Source organism: Ceratina calcarata, unplaced genomic scaffold (assembly GCF_001652005.2).
Source record: "Ceratina calcarata isolate Rehan_Ccalc_2016 unplaced genomic scaffold, ASM165200v1 scaffold180.2, whole genome shotgun sequence".
In the NCBI taxonomy this organism is placed as follows: domain Eukaryota; kingdom Metazoa; phylum Arthropoda; class Insecta; order Hymenoptera; family Apidae; genus Ceratina; species Ceratina calcarata.
In genome coordinates this window covers 566,423-590,054 of record NW_017139431.1, presented here as the reverse complement: position 1 = coordinate 590,054, position 23,632 = coordinate 566,423, and the positions used below count along the sequence as shown (strand labels likewise).

Here is a 23,632-nt window from a genome sequence, read left to right as displayed (position 1 = left end):
TTACCCAAAAAGAGGTCTTGACTCTGCAGGAGGAACTTTGGAATTCGTCCAGGTGTAGACGAGGACCGGAAGGACCTGACCTGCAGGAGCTGGTAAGCCAACCAGACAAAAAAAAAATCACAGAAAGGGGGCCAAGCAAAATAAAGAGGGGATTCATTGTCCGAGCTTTAACTTAAGGTCCATTTTATATCGTGCCGTTCTTTTCGAAGGTATAACGGTACATACAAGTAACCAATTTCGAAATTCAACTCTCGCTATCAACAATCTATCGTAGATTACTTTATCATCAGTGCTTATCTACTATTAATATTTAATTGTATTTGAAGACTGACGTTTTTTATATTCTAAAATCACATTTTAATGAACGGTTCGTGTTACGCAATGATATGAAAATTTTGTTCACTTTCGATGCCTGTGGTGCAATTCTATCGACGAGCCTCGGGCGCGCAATTAAATCGCTAGATGCTAATCGCGGCACGAACAAGAACGCGTCTTTTCAATTAAGGTACATTTCAAGGTAACGGAACTACGCCAAAGAAATTTACGGCATGATTTCGTGAGTCCACTTCCTGATATTCCAAGAGCTTAAGTTTAATAGTAGTGGATCGGAAATCTATCATACCTATTATACTGATTTCGTCCAAAACGTTACACATTTTGTCTACAGCATTATGTATTTGCATTTTGGTGAATATTTTAGCTGATTTTTGTTATAAGCCATTGTGCAATTCAAGGATTGATTTAATGCATGAACTAATTGTTTGGAAAATATATATTATGTAAAAAAATGCTAATATAAAGGTTTAGCCCTGGATTAAACGCTCCACGGTTTTCTATTTAATTCTAAAGCTTCGTTGGAACTGGGGTGTAACAAAGCTGAAATGATTTTAAATACCCCGAACGTACTATATGTAATGTGTCTTCAAAAACTTTCATACTCAGTTTGCATCAATAACATTTAGTTCGCTTGAAAAAACTCGCTGAATCGATTTGGCCTTTAAACTTTATTGGTTTCCGTGTTATACAGAAAGAAACTATTACAGCTAAATATAATATTTAAAAAAAGACCTTTTCGTCGTATGAAAAGGAAAGAGGAAAGCACCTAGTATCCTTCAGCACCCTAACATTGCAGTTTCCAGTTAACAATAAGGGAAGCGTTTCGAAGTAAAGATACCAATCGCGTTCCGGTTAAAGAAGCGTTTACTCGAAAATAATTGTCGGTTCAATGGGATACAGCAGCAACCGATAGAACGCAGTTTTGCTTTACAGATGGAACAACAGCGAAACGTACCTAATAACAGAACAGAACCGCGTCTTTGTCGTTTTCGTTCAAGTAGGAAACTCGCGATATCTTAGCTTCGCTGTCAGTGGCGCAATAAGCCTAGCAGCATGGATGGTGAATTTATGGAGGTAGAAGATCGCAGGAAGCCGCAAATTTTCGCGGCTGTGCAAGTTGTAATTACACGGTGGCCGCCGCGAGAAATACATCTATCCACGTTCTCTCGACCGTTTCCTTCGTTCCGGAGGAAAGTAATCTCTACTGCTCGAAATTGTCGATTTTCGAAGCTACCTCTTAGATATGTATCGCTTTTCAAACAGTTTATACCGCGCTCGATGCGACCTATAATCTGCGAGAATCGGGAGCGTCTCATTTTCCTTCTCTTTTCTTTGAGCTTGAGAGATATAGAATCTCTTCACACATCTGTTACTGAATCTAGTTAATTGTTTTGTATAAATATTGTTTGGTGCATGGAAGGCGTCTGGTGGGCGTGACATTAAGTCTTCAATAAATTAGTATTTCGACCTCGAACTTTTCTCGCCTCGACAAATTGGTGTCTCATGACGTCACGGGAATCCCTTGTGACTACGCAAATGTATTCCGTAATACGTAATTGGAAACCGCGTTCTGATGAGGTGTACGTGACCCGAATGTCGATGATTATAGACGAGCAAACGCCACCTGACTCCGTGTAATAAATCACAGCTTTAATCGTTTATCATAAATCGAAGAAAAAGCGTGAAGATTGATGCATAGTTAATAAGCTAATCGCTTGTAATAAACTGATAATGCATATTGATAAATAATAAATTGCTACGAGATATAATAAACTGATAGAGTAAATTACATTTACTTAAGCTTACTCAGGTATTTGGCAAACTGATTTATATCGACATTTAAATATGTAAATTTATACGATATCAATTTTGAATCTACGATGTAATGAGTGTAATTTGTAAAAAAGAGTCGAGCAGCAATCGTTTATTATAGTGCGATAAGTAGATATTAATAGTAGCCTTCTAGATGCTATCCTCAAGTGGAATCATCGAGTTAGTACAAGGTTACCGAGTTATTAGGACAAAAGTTTCTCAGGCTATCGGCAGTGCAAGACATGACACGGCGCTGTACTTCGCTGCGAGCGAATATTTAATAACTCTTAAATACTATATGTTGATGCTGGAGGCAAAGGGGAATGGATGGAACAGGGAAAACTGTTGTTAACGTGCGATTTATTCTAGTAATGTAAAAGAGAACTTGGGTACAATTAATCAATAACGGAAAGGAAGCGATATAAGACAAAGGGAGGACTCTTAATAAAAGAGGGCCGTTATCTATGGTGCGGTGGCAGGGACCCTGCAGTAGAGCATGATAAAAAAATCTATTTAAAAAAATTTCAACTATTTCAAACTATTCATCATATTTTGGGCAAATTTTATATGAAAGGAAACGAATTCTTTTCTCAACGATTTATAATCGAGCGATGCCAATGTCCTCGTTTAATGTTTTTTGCAACTCCTACACCCACATTCAATTCGGCTCCTAAAGTGGCTCACGGAGGTGACGAAAAAGTGTGCTGCGACTTTCTCCGTTCTTGACCAACGGTTTTTCGGTCCATCGTGGTGCACGATAGGAGGTCAACGAATGAACTGGTCGCCACATAGCGAGATATACCTGGTGTCGATTTAATTATGCACATTAGTACGGGACAAGCACGGATTGTAATAATATTATGTATGCATACGACGTAGCATTTTATTATTGCATTTATTACAAATTGTACTACTGAATTTCTATTACTGATATAATCACTTTTATTTCTATTCTAATGCAATTCTTCGGTATTAAAAATTTGTCGAACACCCGCATGAAAGTGTGATCGAAAGATCACGTTTGTTCTCAAATGACGTCATCGCTGCATTCTCCACAGAACTCAGAAACACACTTTCTCCGGTATGTTACAACGTAACGGGTGAATAGGGACCTATAATTATCTCACAAAACGAGCTATATACGTGTGCATAACAGTAATTCAGATCTTTTGTGATCCTCATGACGATACAATGAATATTTTAAGCAGAATACCGCGATTTCGTTTAAACCTTCCGTGAGATGGAGCGTTGGCTTTAATTCGATCTATTACATAATTAAATTGACTAACGGTTTGCATCGATTGACTGAATTACATTCAAACATCTAAAATCTCGTTCAGAAATGTGATACTTCAATAATATTACATCATTTTCACATAGGAAAACTCAAATGTGAGCTTAGGTATTCAGAGTCGTTGCTTATTCTTAAGATCGTCTTAAGCATTTGCTATCCCTGTTTATTTCATATTCCCGTCCCTGTCTTATACAGGAAACAGGAATTTAAGCAAATGCTTTAGGCGATCTTAAATATAAGTAACGATTCTGAATACCGGCCATAGGATCATTAGTAGACTTGAGAAAATATTTATTATAACAAAATAATACAGAGCACGGAAATTTTTAATGAAGGATTCCCGAATTATTGATGACTTTTTAATAGCACGGAATCGAGTCTTCGGATTTCGCAAAGCAAGCATGGGCACGTATGTAGTAGTTCTCGCGATCACGAGTGTAGAATTGTGTCATCGTTTAAGCAACCTTCGTTGATTGCGTCAGGCTACCTTATTGCAAACTATCTAATAATTATCGCACGATTTCTCGCGCTACTTAAAGAATAGGTTACGTTGATAAACTTGAAACGTAGGGCATATTATGCAAATAGGCTGGATCGAAATAATGCAAGCGTCGCAGCCGTGTATTTGATATTAGGTAAGTCGGAATTTTCGATCGTCGCCGTAACGTTATACAATGTGCAGTCACTGTGTAAACAATGGATGACTTATAAAGACTGCAATAAGATCTTCGATGAATAATGATTACATCTTTTAAAAGAATTCACTGATTCATCGTCCGGTGGACGGACGTAGTAGGTCGCGATGAAATAAGTTCACGGCACACTTTACGTGTACACCTCCTTCTTGTACCGTTGCCTATTCATACAAATCGCGATACACCCGTTATAATCTCTTCGAATGCAATAAATCGCCAGATCCCCACCTTTGTCATATTATTCTAAAAGCGCGTAATTCGATTTTTATTCTTTTTTCCCTAAGCACACTCAATCCCAGTGGACAATAAATATTGTTTACTTTACCAAAAGCGTATTAACATAGGAAATTGTTCGGTCAATAAAAACAGAAGATCCTCGACACTTAAGGAACCTTCTGTCGCGTACAGTAGCTTTTGTATTAAAACATTGTTGGTCAGTTGCATTCTAATTGCCTTCTGCCCATCGTTACCTTAAATTTTGTCCTCCGGCAGGATCAGGCTTCATCCGATATTGTTAAGATAAACCGAACACGTGACTGGCATGATATGCGTCCGAGTTTCCCCGCACAATCACACACGAATTAACCGAATTTCACCTGATTTCAACATAACATTCTGTCACTGGTCCTCAAGGCATCTGTCGTGCATCGCCTCCTCGAGGATGCCGGTTACGAGCGTCGCCGTAGACGGCCGAGCACCCACGAAGGTCACCGAAGTTTTCCGAACAGCAACGCGAAGGACTGAACGTTTTCGCGTATCTGACATATTGTACTTCGAATTCCGAAACTATGCACCTCGATTAATTTCGCGTACCACACAAATATTTCCATCTCATTTTCTATTTTTATGATCTCGAAAAAACACTATTTTGCGATGTTTACATTAAACGGAATCACGTGGACGATAATCCAATGTAAGCAAGACGAACTTTGGTTGCGTACTGGTCATTCGACGAGTGGACAGTTAGACTCAAGAAGGAGTAAAGAATGGTAGGGAGAGGGATGAAGCAGGCTCGGCTTAAAAACTCATTCTCTCCACAATTAGACTGAAGTCAGAGGAAAATGATGTACATAGTTAATCGTATCTGAAATTAGTGATGTTTTCATAAAGATATATCATGTAAAATTGCGAATTATTCTCTGTACCTTAAAATTTCGAACTATATTCCAATAACTTCAGAATCTAATACATAGAGTTCAATTAACAACTACTTAATTTTATACTTATATGAAATCTTTCCTCCAATTTAAAATATAACTTTATGACATAAATGTAGAAAACATTTTCAAACACGGAACCAGGACATTTTGTAATTAAAAAAGTGGCTAACTTAAATAAATACATTGGAAATTAAAAATTATTGATTAATGATAAAAGGTATGCTACAAGTATGAATTCTTCTACTCAAGAGTGACAGCAAATCGATTGGTTGACAAAAAGAATTGTGAACTATAAATGCAGCCCTGATCGAGAGTCAGAGGGGGATAAAGAAGAAAGTAAGAAAAGCAAGTAGAAAGAGAAAATGAATCTTGTTCCGCGTGCGCGTGTATATGTATACGAATGTACGTGTACTCTTTTTCTATGTGTGACTTGCTGTCGGGTGAAAATACATAGTAAGGATCAATAAATCAAGCTACTCTCCCCCAGCTTCACTACTTATTTTAAATTAACTTTTCTGAACGGCCGAGAGGCATGAGACATTTCAATAAAACTGTCTGAAAAATTACAATTATTAGGATAAATACGAAAGTTTAATGAAAACTAGTAGTCACAGTTTAACTTTCAAGCAGAAGCAATATATGCCCATAGCCACCCACGTTGGTCCGAACTAATACATGGAACAGCTGACTCGAATAGTCTTCCGGATCGTGGTATGTTACGAATGAGAGAGATTGAACGTACGCGTTGCTGTTCAGCATTCTCGCACTGTCACAGCTGATTTTGCAAGATTCCTAACGAGTTAACGCGGCCACTTTGCAAGGCAACGTTGACAGTTTATGTCTCTATTCGAAAGTCTAAATGTAATATTGAAAGATTCGACAACTCTGTACGAGAAACGCGTGTAATACTTCGAATTTTTTAATATTTTTTAATTAGTGATTATACTCAAAAATCACAAAAATCAACTCTTAGGAAAAGCTTTCACTTAAAACGGAAATCAATTCCGTTTCAGTCGTCTTGTAATTAAAATCTTTCAATAAGAAGAAGTAAAACTATATTCGATCATGATATAAAGTAGATTTCCCAAATGTTAAAGAATCTATTCAAGAAAAACATCAAACTGTCCTACATATCTTATTCAACATCGACACGTATGGAATTAAAATAGTACCGTTCGTGGCAAAGTTTCCCGATTCCCACAATGACACCAGATATCAGGATCGTTGGAATGTTATCGACACGAACACGGACGTTCTTGATCTTGTATGTACGAACGAGATCGTTTCTCGGCTCACGCAGGAACGCCGATTGTCCTAGAAAACGAGATTCTACTAGTAGGCGCCTGGACCGCGGTTGTGCAATTACCTTCTTAACGACTTTGCCGTAGTCTTCGTACGTATGTACGTCGACTTTTTGCGGAAGCCACGTCCGTCCACGCGAATTGCCTTAATTCGACCACGTCTTAATTGTCCAGCGGAAACGGACGACGAACGGTAAGAACGGGATCGATCGTACGAGATTGGATACTTTTTCCGGACCGCAAGATATATCAACGTATAATTTATCAAATGTAACTAATAATACTGATATCAGCTGTGAATAAGATCCGTTTACGGTCACTGATTAGAGAATTTATGCTGGAATCGTAGCAGGAACCTTTGGAAGATTCCTGGTCTGTTATTAATTTTCTTCTTGCTTTTATTTCATGTTTCATATGTACATACAGTTTGTATGTATATATATATCACACGATGTGTATTTTGTGTCTCCTGTTTTCTGCGAAACTTGATACGTTTTTAGCGAAATAGGAAACACTACATCCCCCTTGTCCTCACTATATTACTTCATTAATTAGTAGTGCTTTAATTGATCGCTATTCATGAAACAAAGAATGGTCGAATCAGTCTTAAACTTTCGTTTCGGTATGCCAGTTGAGTTGAACGTGAGATACAAGAGGTCATATACTCGTACATCTCGTGTGTAAAATGGACAACGGGAATATTCACCTTGGAAGCAACTAGCGAACTTAATCCCGCACGATAACGTCTCATCGATTTATTAACTCAGTTACCTTAGAAACCCGGTTCGCCAGCCCTCTGTTCGGTCTGGAGAATACGGATAACCGTTATCACGATGCACGAAATCGATTCTTACCGAGTGGGTATTCTCCAGCCATAGTTTCGAATCGATCTTCCTCCTGCACGACATTCTTCCAATGCTTGTCTTTTTCCCCTCGCTTTTATCTCCTTCCTACACCTGGCAAAAAGTTCTCGACTAACGTGATGGCACAAAATCGAGTAAGAACGATTGTAGAAATTAAAGAAGATTAAAGCAATTCACTTGTACTTGTTTAGTACATCCACAAAAATCACTTGTATCTCCAAAGTGTGTATATTTCTGTCTATCCCTAACTAGTTTTGTGTTACGTTCTCTTGCTTTTTCACTAGAGTCAGCACATATGCTCTTATCTTCATACAGATTACATTTGACATATTTTCCTCATCAGTCACATAGTTTATCATATTCTCTAGCTTCGATGCGAACAACCTTTTTGAGTGCACTTCTGTCTCATTCGAAGAATCGGAATTATTGATCTTAAAGGAAGTCGTTTCAGAGGCTGATTCATCGAATCCTGCGGTTAGAATTCCTCCACGTTGAGGTAATCCTCATCACTAATTTCTGGCTATCGCGATCATCTTTACACATGGGCTGTTTGCGCTAGTTTGAATTATCGGTGGTTGGCAGCGAGGTCATCGAGCGAGTAGAAGGAACGGACAACCGTGCCTTGGTTTCAGTGTGTGAGACAATTTTTACGATTTCCGTGGGTGTTAAGTCGATCTAGAATCCGTAAGTCCTGTTACCTTGGATAGTCGGATATCTGTTTATGCTTTCTTATTCGCTGCGCTTTAACAAAAATTTAACTGCTCGGAAATGCGATAAATTATGATTTCACAATTTTTCATTGCATTAGTAAATCATTAAACAAAAATATTCAAGACTGTGATATCAATTTCGATAGAACAGTTCTTCTGAGTAATCGATTATTTTTCCTTGTTCCTCGTCATTCCATAGATTTTCATTGTCATCGTACCTGCATCTCTGTTCACTACAAAAATAGCTCATATCAGCCAATTTTGCGTTCGATACTGCTTGCACTCGTAACACCTGTCACGTTGCTCATCATGTGTTTGTTCAGTTCATTAATAATTATGCGTAGCTTAAAATGTTGTAGAAAATGTCGTTGTTGCGAAGACAATAGATATCACCAGATTTAGCTTAACGTCCGAACACTAAGGTTCGTCGATATTTCAAATTATTAAACTGCACCATGACAAATAAAAATTTGTTAGATAAGACATTAAAGGATTCCAGAAGGTAGCCACGAGAGGCGTCAAGACGAAGGTGTGATCACATCGTAAAAGCGAGTTTGTAAGTTAACGGTACCGACGTCTCCTCGCGACCAGGTCGCACCGTCGTGACTGGTCGAATCAGTAATTGACGCTATATAGTGTTAATTGGCCGGAATTAATTGGCTTCGACGGGATCGAACGCACGTTTCGAGGAAGATCTCCTATCAGTTATGTAAATCACTCTTTCTTTGGATGCACCGCGCTTTCCTCCACATCCTTTTCTTCAAAGTTAAACGAGAAGAACGGCTACGACGGCAGAAACTGCACCAATAATGCGAGCCTGTAGATAGTACAGTCGTAAATTTGCGAAGAACAAGGCTCGAGTGGCTCAACGATCCGCGAACGATGGCATTATCGCTACGAGAGCCTACCGCGCACCAGAACAAAGTCCGCGTACCGCGAGATGAAACGTTTGACTAAACGTTCAAGTAAGTCAGAACTTCTTATCTAGTTCTTACCTGCAGGTAATGATAACAGAGCGGCGACAATGATGCGCTGATCGTTGGAACGATTGCCGTAAATTACGATCAAACACTAAGAAATGCATATAAGTGTAAGTATGTGTTCTAGACGGATAAGATAAATAAGCACATGTACTATATAAAATGTTATAATAGATAAATATAGAAAGAAAATTGAAATTGTAAAAAGCTCGAATAACGTACGTAATGAAAATCTGCTATTTCATGGGATATCGTTTAATCTTAATAACCTGCGTAAACCAGGTAACTAGTGTTTCCGGTTTTAAGGCAAAACCACTATTCCGTCACTCATTACGTCACTAGCAGTCGAATCATGGTGTCACGCTGGCTACCTCGTATCACGTTCTTATCATGATGATGTATGTGCACTTCCCCGAAATATTATACAGTTACTAGTTGAGTAAGATTATCATGAATGCGTTACGCACTCGTATAATACAACTATTGATTCAAGAAATTTTGTATCTTATAAAGTAGGTAATAACAATACAATGCAAAGCAATTACAGCTCGCATTTCAATAAATTCACTATTGTCAATTGGATGAGAGGTATTCATAAAGCTTGTAAACTGAAACATCCTCGTACGCTACGATTTTGCTTCGCTTGCCTAGATTTAAACTCGCTAACTATCCGGGGACAATAAGAAATCGGCCCACATTTAATCACTATCGTTATTAATCTTCCACGTAAATCACATGAAAACGGTTTCATAGATAGGTACACCCGTGTATAATGTTATGGGAGCGTGTCATGCGGGCGCATATGCTCGCGTTACATTTGCATGCACGGGCACAACCGAGTAAAGACAGCTGTACAACAAAAGGGATACCTCCTCTGCGGGTCTTTCCGTGCCTCTACGACCTTTTAAGCGATACGCTTTGACAACCAGGCTACGTCAACTTTTCGCAATCGGACACGGCGAAGCTAGCTCGTAATGCCAGCAACCATTTGGTATCCGGTTTCGTTTTTCTTCCCGTTTTTACGTAATGCGCGAACAAGTAAATTTTTTTTCTACGATTTATGATTTAAGTATAATTTTTAATGAAATTATTTTTACGAATTTTCTTGTTTCTCTTATCTCGTAAGGATAGTTCGAGCGAGTCCAGTAAACATTTTAACAATCTAGTATTGTAGATGAAGTCCTATATAATGCATGCTTTCACGAATGTATTTCTTTTTTCGGTAGCGAAATATTATTTTCCTCACGTAGTTTGTATGAATTATAATTAAATTATTCGCAAAATCCCAAAACTAAGTATTTAATTACGTAATGGATGCTTTGTTTCTCAAATGGTAATTCTTCAATTATTTCGTGCAGCGTGCACTTAATTGTTCTCGCTTCTCCTTAGTATCGTATCTTGGTCTCTTTAGCCTATTAGTTGCCGCTCGGTAGCTTCTGAATTCTTCGTCGCGTCGTAGAACAATGCCACGCGACGAGCTGCACTGTGTGATGTACAGCTAACAACAGGAAAGGAATAAAGCGGAGAATCGATAAGGTACCGAGATAACAATTTGCGTCATAGTCGAGCGGAGCATTGTTCGATCGGTTTATGCGATATTTGAAATTTACGGTGTCGACGATTCGTGACCCACTGTTAGGGTCCTTGATCTGCTTTCACCCAATCGGGACGACATACTAGTTAACATTTTAAACATACAGGTATGCAACAAACCGCGGATGTTATTCGGACTACAAATTCTAACAAAGTCAAATAAATTACAATAGTAGGTAAATACTTGAAAGATAAAATGCGGCTAATGGCCAAGTGTACGTGATATCTTTTTGTTGTCAGGATCGTTATCGTGTTCGATATTTAACGGACAAGATTTGTTACAAAGTGAACGCGGCTACTGCTTGTAACACTGTTACTTTCTTTATTTTTAATCATACAATGGAATGTGATAGCGGATTCTGACATATTTCTGGTGAAATCATTCGTATAATTTGATAAAAAATATAGTGTTTCGAAATATCGATTTCACAAACTGTTTTACTCATAATTATTGACGATTTTATTAATACGTTTTCATTTCAACGATTAGTATAATAGTTAAATTCTGATGTTTTAATGTTTGAGCACAAAATAGATACGTGCTACCTTAAATTATCAACGCTTGTCAATTTTTTCTTTTCTATGGTCAAGTTTTGTGACGCCGTTCCACCTGACAACGTTTCCCAGTTGCACGTAGTGGTTGGTAATTATTTTCGTTTGCTACGCTTTCTCGATCATTGCTATAAACGTCACCGTTAAGGATTTCATTAGATACGATAGGAGAGAAACGAGGGATATGAAGGAGGACGAGCCATGGTTTCACATCCTCGTGCCAATCCAACGATTAGTTATTTTAAAAAGAGGCAGTCATTCGGCAGCGCGCCAGAACATCTATCGTTACTTATGTCCACGATCTTATCGTGAATACCAAGCACAATACTTAATGTTGGCCGATCTGGGTTAGACACACATTCTTGTACGTACCGCTATTTGACACTGTCCTTTCGCTGGGAAACCAACGGATTAATTGTGAAATTTCCTGTTAACCAACCGAACGACATGATAAGATTTTCTTTAAACGGGTTATAATTTACTTATTACGTGTTGAATTAATAATGTCACTTTCACTAGTAATATGTATAAAAAATTGTAACGAAATCATTTTTGTGGTACTGAATTATTTCTATTGCAATGAACGTACATTTCTATTCTATACGAAAGAAGTAAAAGTAAAATGTAATAACGTTTAATCTGAGAAATGTGAAACATCAGAAATATGCTTTAGCATAAATCCAGTTTTAAACTAATCATTAAGAACTAAGTGTTTTAGTGTAACAAAACATTAATAATACATTGACGGTATGCATTGCATGCATCACGTTTAAGAAGACTGAAGTATTAATTTTCACCAACGACTATTTAGGTCAATACCTCGAATTTCTATTAAAAAGCTAAGAACGTTTAAAATTCCATGTAACCATTACAAGTGGCAGTGACGGAAAGCGAACGAAAAATTAGAATGGAATGGGTTGTGCTAAGAGTATCAATTTAACTTCTCTTCAACCTATATCTCATGATAAATTAGTTTCTAACGATAATTCGGGTACTTTCTACTTTTCATACTTCATTTTTTTAGAAATTAGAAAAAACGTTATCTTTGCATCGATGACAAATCTAAATTAGTTTCACTGGATATACGAGCGAATGCAGCAGTAGACAAATGAGCGTCAAACAGAGCGGAATGTACGTAATGGAGCATAAGATGTGCTACAAAAATATATAAAAGCGGCTTGAGTTTCATGACTAACCCAATGCGGAGCGAAAGTCTTATTCTTCTTGAACTCTTTACAAACTTAATGATATTATTTGCTATTGAAGCAACGAAATAATCGAAATGAAGTTCTTATTATTTTGTTTCAAGGGACATTAACGTATTGGTTCATTTGTGTTCTTAATTTTTCTAGATAAAGAACTTAATCTCAATAGAGTTTAAACAAATTTTTTGTTCTTATCGAGATATTGCAAGATTGCGATAAAAAGTAGAATGCTTTACTACAAAAAGTGTGGTTTTCTGATAAACGAGTTATTTTCCTTGTGAGATTTGTTTAAATATTTAAGACAGATCTGTTTGACATAATTGAGAAAAATAAATAATAAGTTTCTCAATAAAAGATCCATTATTCTTTTCTGTGCGTAACTGGAAAACTATTGGAAATGGTGCTTTACCATAACTTCTACTCTGATATAGAAATTGGAAATTTTACAAAGCACGCTTTCATCTTGTCGTATGAAGAGAACGATTTATCTCGATCACGAGGAACTGTTCCTGTTGCCTTAACATCGGCATTGCATTATTGCTGTTTAGAGCGAAGGGATTCACACAGTCACGTATTTGCTATCAAGTAGATCGATTCCCTGTCGGTACGATCCACTTAAGATGCCTTTGATGCAAATCAAGCAACAGGCAATATTACTACGATCATTCTTTCGTTTAAAGTTCAAACAGCTCGTTCAAGTGTTTGAATAAACAACAACGCGCTTTTAATAATGAAATGCATCACAAACAAAATTATATCAATTTAAGAAAGCAGTTTACAGTATGAATAACTTTAACGACTTACCCGATCCAAACGATGATACTACAGGCACTTTGACTTTATAATAAATTCTTTAACTTTATGAATCTTTTGCTAAACGCTAGTCCTAGCAGTATCATAAACGGTGTTTAATGTAAATTCAATTGATTTATCGAAATCTGTTGTTGATTTTTTCCCTAGTAACTATCGCACTGGCACGGTATTAACGACTGAAACATTCAACAGCTATGAGAGCGGGTGCACAAACAACGACCTAGGAATTTAAGATAGGCATCACCGGCGCAACTTACGTAAGCTTTACCTTTATGTCAGAAGGAACCAGGAAGCGTATCGTGGCTGATGGTAATGTAATCGTAATAACATGTACGTCGGTGGAAAGCTATTGTAAGAACGTGTCGGACGTAAAACCGTGGCGAAGCTCTTAGAAACCGTCGATTAACTTGTTTTATGTCAGACGTTTTTTTTTCTCTTTAAACAAACCAACATCTCTTTTTATCTTGATAAAAAACAGTTGCCCGAAGGATGTGCTGGCAATCATCAGACTTTTTATTGAGATAAACATTTGTATTTTATATTTACTTTAAATATCGTGAAACATTAGGGTATATTTTAAAAACTACTAAATTTCTAGCTACAACCTATCATTTAGTTGGTACGCACATGAGGCCTCAGAAATAGCTGGATGTATCGCATACATTATGAGCCATAAGTTCGAGATCATCTCCTTTATTGTTATATTCTATAGCACAACGGACAAGCGGCTATAATTCACAAATAACTGTATCTATTCTGTCTGGCAAGCAATCACCATTTACCTGTATACTTATATCAAACTTCAATAATCTACCACTGAATCCTTCATCGCTCGCTCATTGAAAAATGTGATATATATATATAAAATCTGCGATATTACGAGACATATAAGCCGAATTCTCGATGAAATCATCTGTAAGCTACGTTGTATCATCTACGGTGTATCTCCATATAGTAAAAACCAGACTTTTGCAGACCTCTATTCTCATGATCAAAGGCCTTGCAAAAGTAAGATAGTTCGCTTGATCATTGCAAACGACCTTAAGAAGATTGCTCGCTGTTTCATCCGATTATAGTAAGCTCGCTGGACAATGGTAATAGCACTCTAATAACGCGCGGCCGGGATGAAAAGTTGATAATACGACGTATTACGAGTACGGATCGCAAGAAGCGCCAGAGCGCACTAGCAGAAGGGAACGTGCAAAAAGGTATACAAGCAAATCCTACGTGCGCTCCACGTATTCCATTACAGATTCGACACGTGCGCTCGAAGTCTAGCCCTGATGCGAGCGAGCGATTCTATTCTTATCGGTTTTCTCGGCGCCCCTTTTCTTTAAACTTTCTGATCGAATAGAAATGTTCGAATTAAACAAAGTAACCAATACTCTACTTTTTTATTTAATCTGTGTGTGATAAACTAATGACGAATGAAATGAATAAATTTTTATCCTGTTTAAAATTTGAATTTCTAAAACAGAGGAAGTCTTGAGGTTCAAGAAATATCCATCCTCTATGGAGAGAAAAATATCGGAAGCATCACAGTATTCATAGCAATCTGAATCGCTCGAACGTTCGGATCTCCTTCTCCGGCGATACGTTATTTTTATGCGAGCTTGACATGACAATCGTAGTCAAGCTATCATGCACGTTCGATCTAATGGACAGCCGGCGGCCATCTCGCATAGAGAGATGCTGGAGAACCCGAGTTCCCTTCTTCCGCCACTTCTGTTCTTCCCGTTCTCCCACAAGCCTCGTAATATCTGTCCATTGTGTTGCTCGCGGTTCGTAACAATGGAGATACAGGCCACGCGGTCTAGGCGAGGAAAAAGTTCACGCGTTATCGTAACGCTAGAATTTAATGGCTACGACCTTTGATGTATTGTATACGGAGTAGGCACGCAATATGTATGTACGTACACCCGCATGCTCAACTCCACAACAGAAAGTGTCCTTTCCGCGATACTTCTTACCACCCTGTTTGCTTCACGTCGCGCGACATCCTTTTATGGTCCGCTGCTACCGTACTGCCTTTTATTTCGTCGCGCCCTTTCACGTTTCCGTCCCGTAACAGGCAGACTAAATCGCACGATCGTTCCTTTTTATGAAAATAATAGTTCGAAATACTGCTTGGGTTATTTGTTCATTTTATTCATTTATTTATTTATTTGTTCATTTATCTTTTATTTTTTTGGCAATACTATACTGCCTAGCACGAAACGTGCTACGTAGCATAGTTTTTTGATTCGAGTCATAAAGATATAGCGTCCCGGCGCAAATAAAGGAAAATGACCGTTTATTTGGATCAGGACGGGAAACAGTTTTACCGTACATTTATCTGAACGTTGTCCATCCAACTGGTAATTACGGAATTATGTCATTTGGCCGATGTTGTGTGTTATTGAACGATAACTACGGATGTGCCGTGAGAATTACTGTAAGTAATTCCATGGAATACGGATGCGCGAGTTTATACCTTGTTGGTTTCTTTTAAATGAGATAGTAAGATGTTTACAGCCATAATTTGAGCAAAGATGATGCCAATAGAGAATGCAGGCGGACTGAGGGAACAAAGAGGGAGAGTGAATGGACGATTACACGCGGCCTTCAGATTCCAGAAAGCCCTCAAGTAAAAGATAAAGAAAAGTGTTTCGGTTACAATTTGTCGTAGTAGGTTAACAGCCAGCATTATAAATCTAATTTTCCGCAAGCATCTCGAGTGGTAATTTCCTTTTTGCCTCGGCCGCTTCTCATCTTTTTCTACGGGGCGAAACGATTCGGCCCTCCCATGTTAATGCTATTAAAGCTCATTATCAAGGTTCTTCTTATTTGAAAGGCGGAGTACAGGAATTTATTACGATACACCACAGTGATGCAAAGTATATACAAGCGTAGAAAAGCGCATAATGGATGATACGGTCCACGGTAATCCCCTTCGGTACTTCTTGCCTAGCTTTTTGCCATTATATGACGGCTTACGTTGGATATTAATTAAGTAATTTGTCCGATACGCATTGCCTTATCGTTCCGAACGAATTATAAATGAGACATTTTCAACATTGACATTTTGTTCCGAGCTCTACTCTTTGTCGGGATTCTTGCTTGATGAATACAAGCTATAATATCGATGAACACTTTCCTTAACTCATTAACCTTTTCCTCTCCACCGCATTGCCTGTAATTACTCCTCAGTACAGCGAAGAATCTTTTTAATCTAAGTTCAATTAAGCAACACACAAACAGGTAAATGTAATTGAGCGAAAGCTAATTATACTTTGAAGTCAAACTATCAGATAATTTTATTATTACCTAATTATCGGTATAATATGATTTCATCTTTCTTTATAACGACGATAAAAAAGAGAACGATCGATAGTCGGAAGTGATCGAAGCTCCCGGGAGTTCGTTTAATGTTTATTAAACGTGATGCAAGAAAGCGATACAGTTACTCAACCTTCTTTTAATCACTGTTCCAACTCATGAGTCGACAGAATCAACTGATTCTTCATTTGCAGTATCACAATTCAACTATTTATTATTATATGTCGAACGCATCAGGCGTAGATATTGAATAAAAGAAGGACATTCTTTTTTACTAACAAATCTTTCAGTGCTTTTAAATGAAAATTGAGTCATGCCATCTGTAAAGGATTAAGAGGAATCATTAGAGGCTTGCGAGTTCGAAAAATCTATATACGATTAATGGCATTACATTCAGACACGTTAGCAGATGGTTACGGTGTGAAAGAGCGGGTTGAAAAATCTTCACGCGCAGAGAGAAGGACGTGCGCCGGAAAGGTAGGTTGACAAGTGCCCGCGTAGACGCGCGTTTCTTTCGCCTCGTGGTACGTAGCGCATGCCGTGAAAGTTGCGATACTTTGCGCACGTGCCACGTGCGTTCTGTTCTCCGGATATACGCGTGGCATTACGTCTGCGCCAGACGTTGTCGACTTGACGTCCTTTAGTTTGGTTTGGATGCACCTTTCTTGCTCTCTTCAAATCGTCTGACACGTCGCGCCGCTCATAGCCGCAGTATGCGTCACGGTACGTTTTAACAATTCCAGTAGCTTCCAGCTCTGAACCTCGCTCATTTTTTAAGATTGGAATCAATTTCAAATTTCTGTCTGACAGAACTCCAAATCGAAGATTGCGATAATAATAATCACATCCGTTTTAACAATTTAATTCTTGGACAGCTTTTGTCATATAAAATGTTAATAATTCAATCACAACTTTTAATATCCATAAACTGCGAACTATAGATGCTTGCTTTTTCGAACGGAACTGGAATTTCATAAGTGCGACTGGACTGTGGTACTTCTACACTTCTTATTCACCTTTTCCTTCGTTTATTCAGGTCCGCACCGCGCAGAGAAATTTAAATAGACAAGAATCCGAACGTAACGGATTGCGCGGTCCATTGAGTCCGCATAACTTGTTCCGAATGCTTAAAATCGGGGACGGAATAATAAATTTTCAACCATTAAACCAATCCTCGAACCAGGCAACTTCCGCTGGGGAGCATCGCGATTCTCGATGCTATTACGTTACGATAAGTTTCTGCATAAGGTTACATACATTCAAAATGTGGATGTTCTTCAAGAACAAGATTTCATAGACTACATAAATATAAATTGTTATATTGAAATTGAATATCTGATATATGGAATTATATCTATTCATGACTTAGTATTTTTGAAACTTTCGATCTTTCATTTAAAATGTGACCACTATACGTACGTAACATGTCTAAAGACATCAAATGATATTAATCACTTTCCCGAGCCGATTTGGCGCCGAAATTCGTTTCCCCATCAGCCAAGCCTACACGCGACACGATTCGTGCGTCACGGCACGTACACGCAAGTATCTTACTTGAATGTCACGTGTGCACAGCTGACCGACGCGTCGCGACGGTGCCGTCGACGGCGAACGAAGGAGTAGGAGAGGACAGAGTAGCGATGCAGAAGAACACGAGTGCGCGTGTATACCGCGTATTTACGCGCGGCATGGCGCGCGTCACGATATGCGATTTGCGCAAACGTCTTGATCGCTCGTTTACCAGGAGAACATCACCCCGTAGCGGTAGGCGCGGTAACGTGTACGTATCACCAGCCGCGTGCGGTGTGTCGAATTGCGTCGCGACGCAGCGCACCACAGATTATGAGACCACGTGCGGGGTGACACGTGTTGCCGCTGTCCGAACTAATCTACTTTTCACGTGAATCTTATCGGAACTTTTATCAAAAAGTTTCGATTAAATTCTTCAAATACGTATAAGACTAAATTAGTAGTTATAAGAGTAAGGATTGGCGCGAAAATTAAGTACAAACGTGGGCTTTAAAGAAATAAAAAATTGGAAAACACTGATTTATTCAACGTTGTCACCAGGGCTCTGAGATAAAACGTCTTACGGTGTTTCATAATACTCCGGCCCAGATCCGTTTTTCTTTTAAGAGGTCTGCATCGGTGGAACCCCATGAAACTTTCCGTGTTTTCTAATATTCTTACGTACGTGGCAGAATAAAAATGGGTTCCATTCCAAAAAGTGACTGATAAGCNNATATAACAAAATGCTTTCTATTTAATTTAGAGAGTTTCTACATCATTTATTGCAGACAAATATACTAAAGACAGAAAGAAGTCCAATGGATTTAAATCTTGTCACAGAAACTTTAATAACTCAGAAACTAATCATTTACGGAACTATGTTGGCATAACTTTTGTTTTGTCTTCAAGCATTAGGAATGTATTCCTAAAGTTTTGCCCACCATTTACGAAACACCCTGTATTTATATGGATTATACTTTGTACTATTATTGATGAAACAGTTACACGTCATTCCAATTATTGATTAACTATAGCTAAACAGGATATGAAGTACCTACAACTTATGAAATTACTACAACGTGTAAAATCGATAAAATGCGTAGGAAATAGGATTCATAAAAGGAGATAATAAAAATAGCATACTGCGTACTGCGTGCACGCAATGAAATATAACTAAACGGTTTGACAACAAAAGCTTATGCAATCAGTACGTCGTATAATTTAATTAAGTAAGCATATGTATACATATGTATTCCTGATGCGACTGCATGACAAAAAAGAAAATTAGAAGAGAAATTTCGCTTCCTGCCTTTCAGCGTACGAAAAAGGAAAGAGGCAAGAGAGCCGTGATTCAGATCGTGACGTAATTTACAATCGTAATTTGTTTATTCTCATCATAACTGTCGACTGGTGTTCTGGAATGCAGAGCCTTTTAAGATGCTCGACGATCCTCGAGGTGGAAAACTAAAGGCGGAGGAGGAAACACCGGAGTGCCGGCCCTGAACTCGATACTTTCGCTGCCATTGTGCGCTGATTGCAAAAATTTTCGTATCGCATTCGTACCGGTGAATTGCGAGGGCGCGAACTCTATGCGTGTTCTAAAGCGGGCCAATAAATTAATGTTACCAGGCGAGCACGAAACGAGAAGCGCGAACGCTGCACACTTTTGCAAAAAAACCTATTGTTAACATGTTGCCCTGTTACATGTGAAATAATGTCTCAACAATTTCACTCGTTGTTTAACAATCATTTCGCAACGATCACCAAACACGTTACGCTTACTCGTTGCCAAGACTACATTTTTACACGTAACTTTAAGTTGACAGCGGTAAGAAAACATTCTACCGTACGTCGTACGATTATTATGAGGTAAACTATTTCATTTCGATGGAACTTAGGTATTTTTCCTAATTTATTTTGTTTTCGACCGATGCAGAAAGTTCCTCTCGTTTTATACTACCTTGCTAGCGATTCTTGTAACGTTGTAACGTTTTCGTTGTTGCACGAGGTTTGTTGTTGCTCGGTTGTAATATGACGACTTTTTATCGTTAATTATATCGTTGCAATTACTCCATAGTATTATTATTTTATATTAGAAATGTTTGCAATTACTCCCTAATATTATTTGTATTTGCTATGCTCTATAACTTTCACCGTCACCATGTTACTGTGAAACTGAAATAGAAAAATATGTGAAAGAAGCCCTTTCAAAACTTCATTCTTCACCTTGGGGCAAAGAAAAGAAGAAGAAAAGTGTAGGGAACACATGCCGCTGTAATACCATTTCTTGGTGGCGACGACGCGTGCCTGCCACGAATGGCGATCGGAATTCCACTTTTCACGTGGGGGAATATTTCTTGCCTTTAGTCCGCACTCGGAAGCAGGCAGGGGCATCGGTGCGCTCATAAATAAGGCATAACCGTGAACGTAGGCGAGCTGGTCTGACTCGTGTGCGTTCACAAACGAGACGAGCCGCGGACTTCTTTTACACCGTGAGAGGGTGAAAGAGCACGAGGCGGTGCGATGTAGGGAAAAAAGCATCGTCAAGTAGCTACGTACAGGATGCTTTTAGCCTGGTAACTATGTAAGCTCGTATGCGTTACTTCCCCCGTGTTTATGACCACCACGCTTAGCTGATCTTAACCCGAAGGGTTACCTCCCTTTTCCAAGGGTAACACCCATTTCCGATGATCCATTTAGGAAATTATATTTTCTACCATGTTCACAGTTTAAATCAACATTTTCTCTCGAAATAATTAATAATCCCGCGTAGCAAAATCATTGATGACTCATTAATTTCCTTTTCCTTTTGCGAATAATCAACGCATAGCAAAGTGTATTTTCATCATTTTGTCGTCTCGCTGTGTACTCAGCCTCCGAACGTGCAATCCTGATTCGCAAAAATGCCTATACACGACCGTTCCCTCGTGAGGATGTGTACACGCGCATTATAGCAGCTTACGTCGCGACCATAAACAGACTAACGTGGCTAAAAGATTAAGAGTCGTGACCGGTTAATTTAATACGAACCATCGTGCGCCATGACTCGCAACAATTTTCGATATTGGGTATCCGGGTTACGATGTATTTACGGCCGCGCCGCGGCAGATAAAGCAACGAGTAAATTATTTATTAAACAATAAAATCGAGCCGAGAGACGTGGACCGGGAATTACCGCGACGTACGAGGGAAAACGTTTAATTTTCTACCTGTAGTGGGTGAAGCCCAATCGTGCGCAACCCGAGAGTATCGTAATGCGGTACAGATACGCTTCGCTTTAGAGAACGTGACTCATTCGCTCGTGTAATCGTAATTTCACGATGGATTTTTCTCATTTTTTTTCATCCCCCTCTGCCGATCGGATGTTTTTAATGTTTGATTGAAAATATCATCCGGCAGAGTTATAGGGAATTCCGCGAGCAATAATATAGACGCTGCGAAAGATAATGGAGACCGATCCTGTTGTTACCGAAGATGTTTTAAGGTGTACACCGATTTGTCGGAAGTACCATTCAAAGATATTCTCCTAAGGAAACTACTTCTTTTACACCGTGAGAGGGTGAAAGAGCACGAGGCGGTGCGATGTAGGGAAAAAAGCATCGTCAAGTAGCTACGTACAGGATGCTTTTAGCCTGGTAACTATGTAAGCTCGTATGCGTTACTTCCCCCGTGTTTATGACCACCACGCTTAGCTGATCTTAACCCGAAGGGTTACCTCCCTTTTCCAAGGGTAACACCCATTTCCGATGATCCATTTAGGAAATTATATTTTCTACCATGTTCACAGTTTAAATCAACATTTTCTCTCGAAATAATTAATAATCCCGCGTAGCAAAATCATTGATGACTCATTAATTTCCTTTTCCTTTTGCGAATAATCAACGCATAGCAAAGTGTATTTTCATCATTTTGTCGTCTCGCTGTGTACTCAGCCTCCGAACGTGCAATCCTGATTCGCAAAAATGCCTATACACGACCGTTCCCTCGTGAGGATGTGTACACGCGCATTATAGCAGCTTACGTCGCGACCATAAACAGACTAACGTGGCTAAAAGATTAAGAGTCGTGACCGGTTAATTTAATACGAACCATCGTGCGCCATGACTCGCAACAATTTTCGATATTGGGTATCCGGGTTACGATGTATTTACGGCCGCGCCGCGGCAGATAAAGCAACGAGTAAATTATTTATTAAACAATAAAATCGAGCCGAGAGACGTGGACCGGGAATTACCGCGACGTACGAGGGAAAACGTTTAATTTTCTACCTGTAGTGGGTGAAGCCCAATCGTGCGCAACCCGAGAGTATCGTAATGCGGTACAGATACGCTTCGCTTTAGAGAACGTGACTCATTCGCTCGTGTAATCGTAATTTCACGATGGATTTTTCTCATTTTTTTTCATCCCCCTCTGCCGATCGGATGTTTTTAATGTTTGATTGAAAATATCATCCGGCAGAGTTATAGGGAATTCCGCGAGCAATAATATAGACGCTGCGAAAGATAATGGAGACCGATCCTGTTGTTACCGAAGATGTTTTAAGGTGTACACCGATTTGTCGGAAGTACCATTCAAAGATATTCTCCTAAGGAAACATGACTTGTTAATCGCTACGCTGATTCCTTTCGTTTGTTACTAACACAGTTGAATCAGGTCTAAAATATTGCATATTGCACAGACATTCGACATCTCATTGATTTTTTATTTGAACCTATGAGGCTTCGTTAGACGTACATTACATGTGACGATTTCATCGAAATTGATAATTATGTTCTACCTATTCAATTATATTACATAATGATTATTCAATTTATGCACTCATTAGCGTCCCTTTCTCTTCCTTTGTGACTCAAGGCGGAATTGTCTGCAAGCACTCGCCCTTTGTTCGCTTCTTACTCTTCTGTGGAAGTAACCAGTATGCGGAACACATAATAGCGTGCAAACCGACCGTTATCCGGATTTTCGAAAAATTTGTAGGTTTCTCACGGAACCGTGACGAATTTTTATTCTTTCGAGGCGTTTCTTTACCATTTTTCCTTCTTTTTTTGCAACAATTCAGATGCTTGACGAGGACGTGTTATGCAAATATGTATTTTAACCGACACAAACGTGGTCGAATAATTGGCATTTCCTCAACTAACAGGAATTTTCAAAATGAAAGACGGCCTTTGTCAACGTCTTATGCTTAATTAGATAGATAGAAGATTCTCAAGTGTGTGTAAAAATCTTTCAGCTCTTTCGATGTTAATGCACCACAAAACGGAAGTGTCCAATACGAGTTTCATTATAGTATAGTAATGCAGTGTTTGTATAGACGTAATTCAGTATGAATCTAATATGTAGAGTAACTATTCATGTAGCATTATAATAGCCACTACGGAAATGCGTAACGTTAATTATGACTGGGATAATAAAAATATAATTGTATCACCGACAAATGAATCTACGTATTACTCTTTAAACATTTTCTTGACGTCCTTAGAACTTACAC

At 38.7% G+C, this 23,632-nt stretch overlaps 2 protein-coding genes across 5 annotated transcripts in view; one reads left to right on the top strand and one right to left on the bottom strand.

Moving 5' to 3' along the window:
- The window catches only part of LOC108633050 (J domain-containing protein DDB_G0295729), a 36,081-nt gene that overhangs the window by 4,294 nt on the left and 8,155 nt on the right, over positions 1–23,632 (bottom strand). The window contains exon 1 of one of the 4 annotated variants that reach the window (XM_026810910.1): positions 7,453–7,655. The exons of 2 other annotated variants lie outside the window; for them this stretch is intronic. In XM_026810910.1, coding sequence (XP_026666711.1) covers positions 7,453–7,506 — 54 coding nt within the window. In that variant the 5' untranslated portion in view covers positions 7,507–7,655. Of the gene's footprint in view, positions 1–4,607; positions 5,157–7,452; positions 7,656–23,632 lie in introns of those variants that run through there. One more of the 4 variants, XM_018038002.2, reaches the window with a different exon arrangement.
- The window catches only part of LOC108633068 (UPF0605 protein CG18335), an 18,411-nt gene continuing 11,339 nt past the window's right edge, over positions 16,561–23,632 (top strand). Inside the window, exon 1 of the mRNA XM_026810916.1 lies at positions 16,561–17,355. The gene's annotated coding sequence lies outside the window, so the exon portion shown is untranslated. The remainder of the gene's footprint in view (positions 17,356–23,632) is intronic.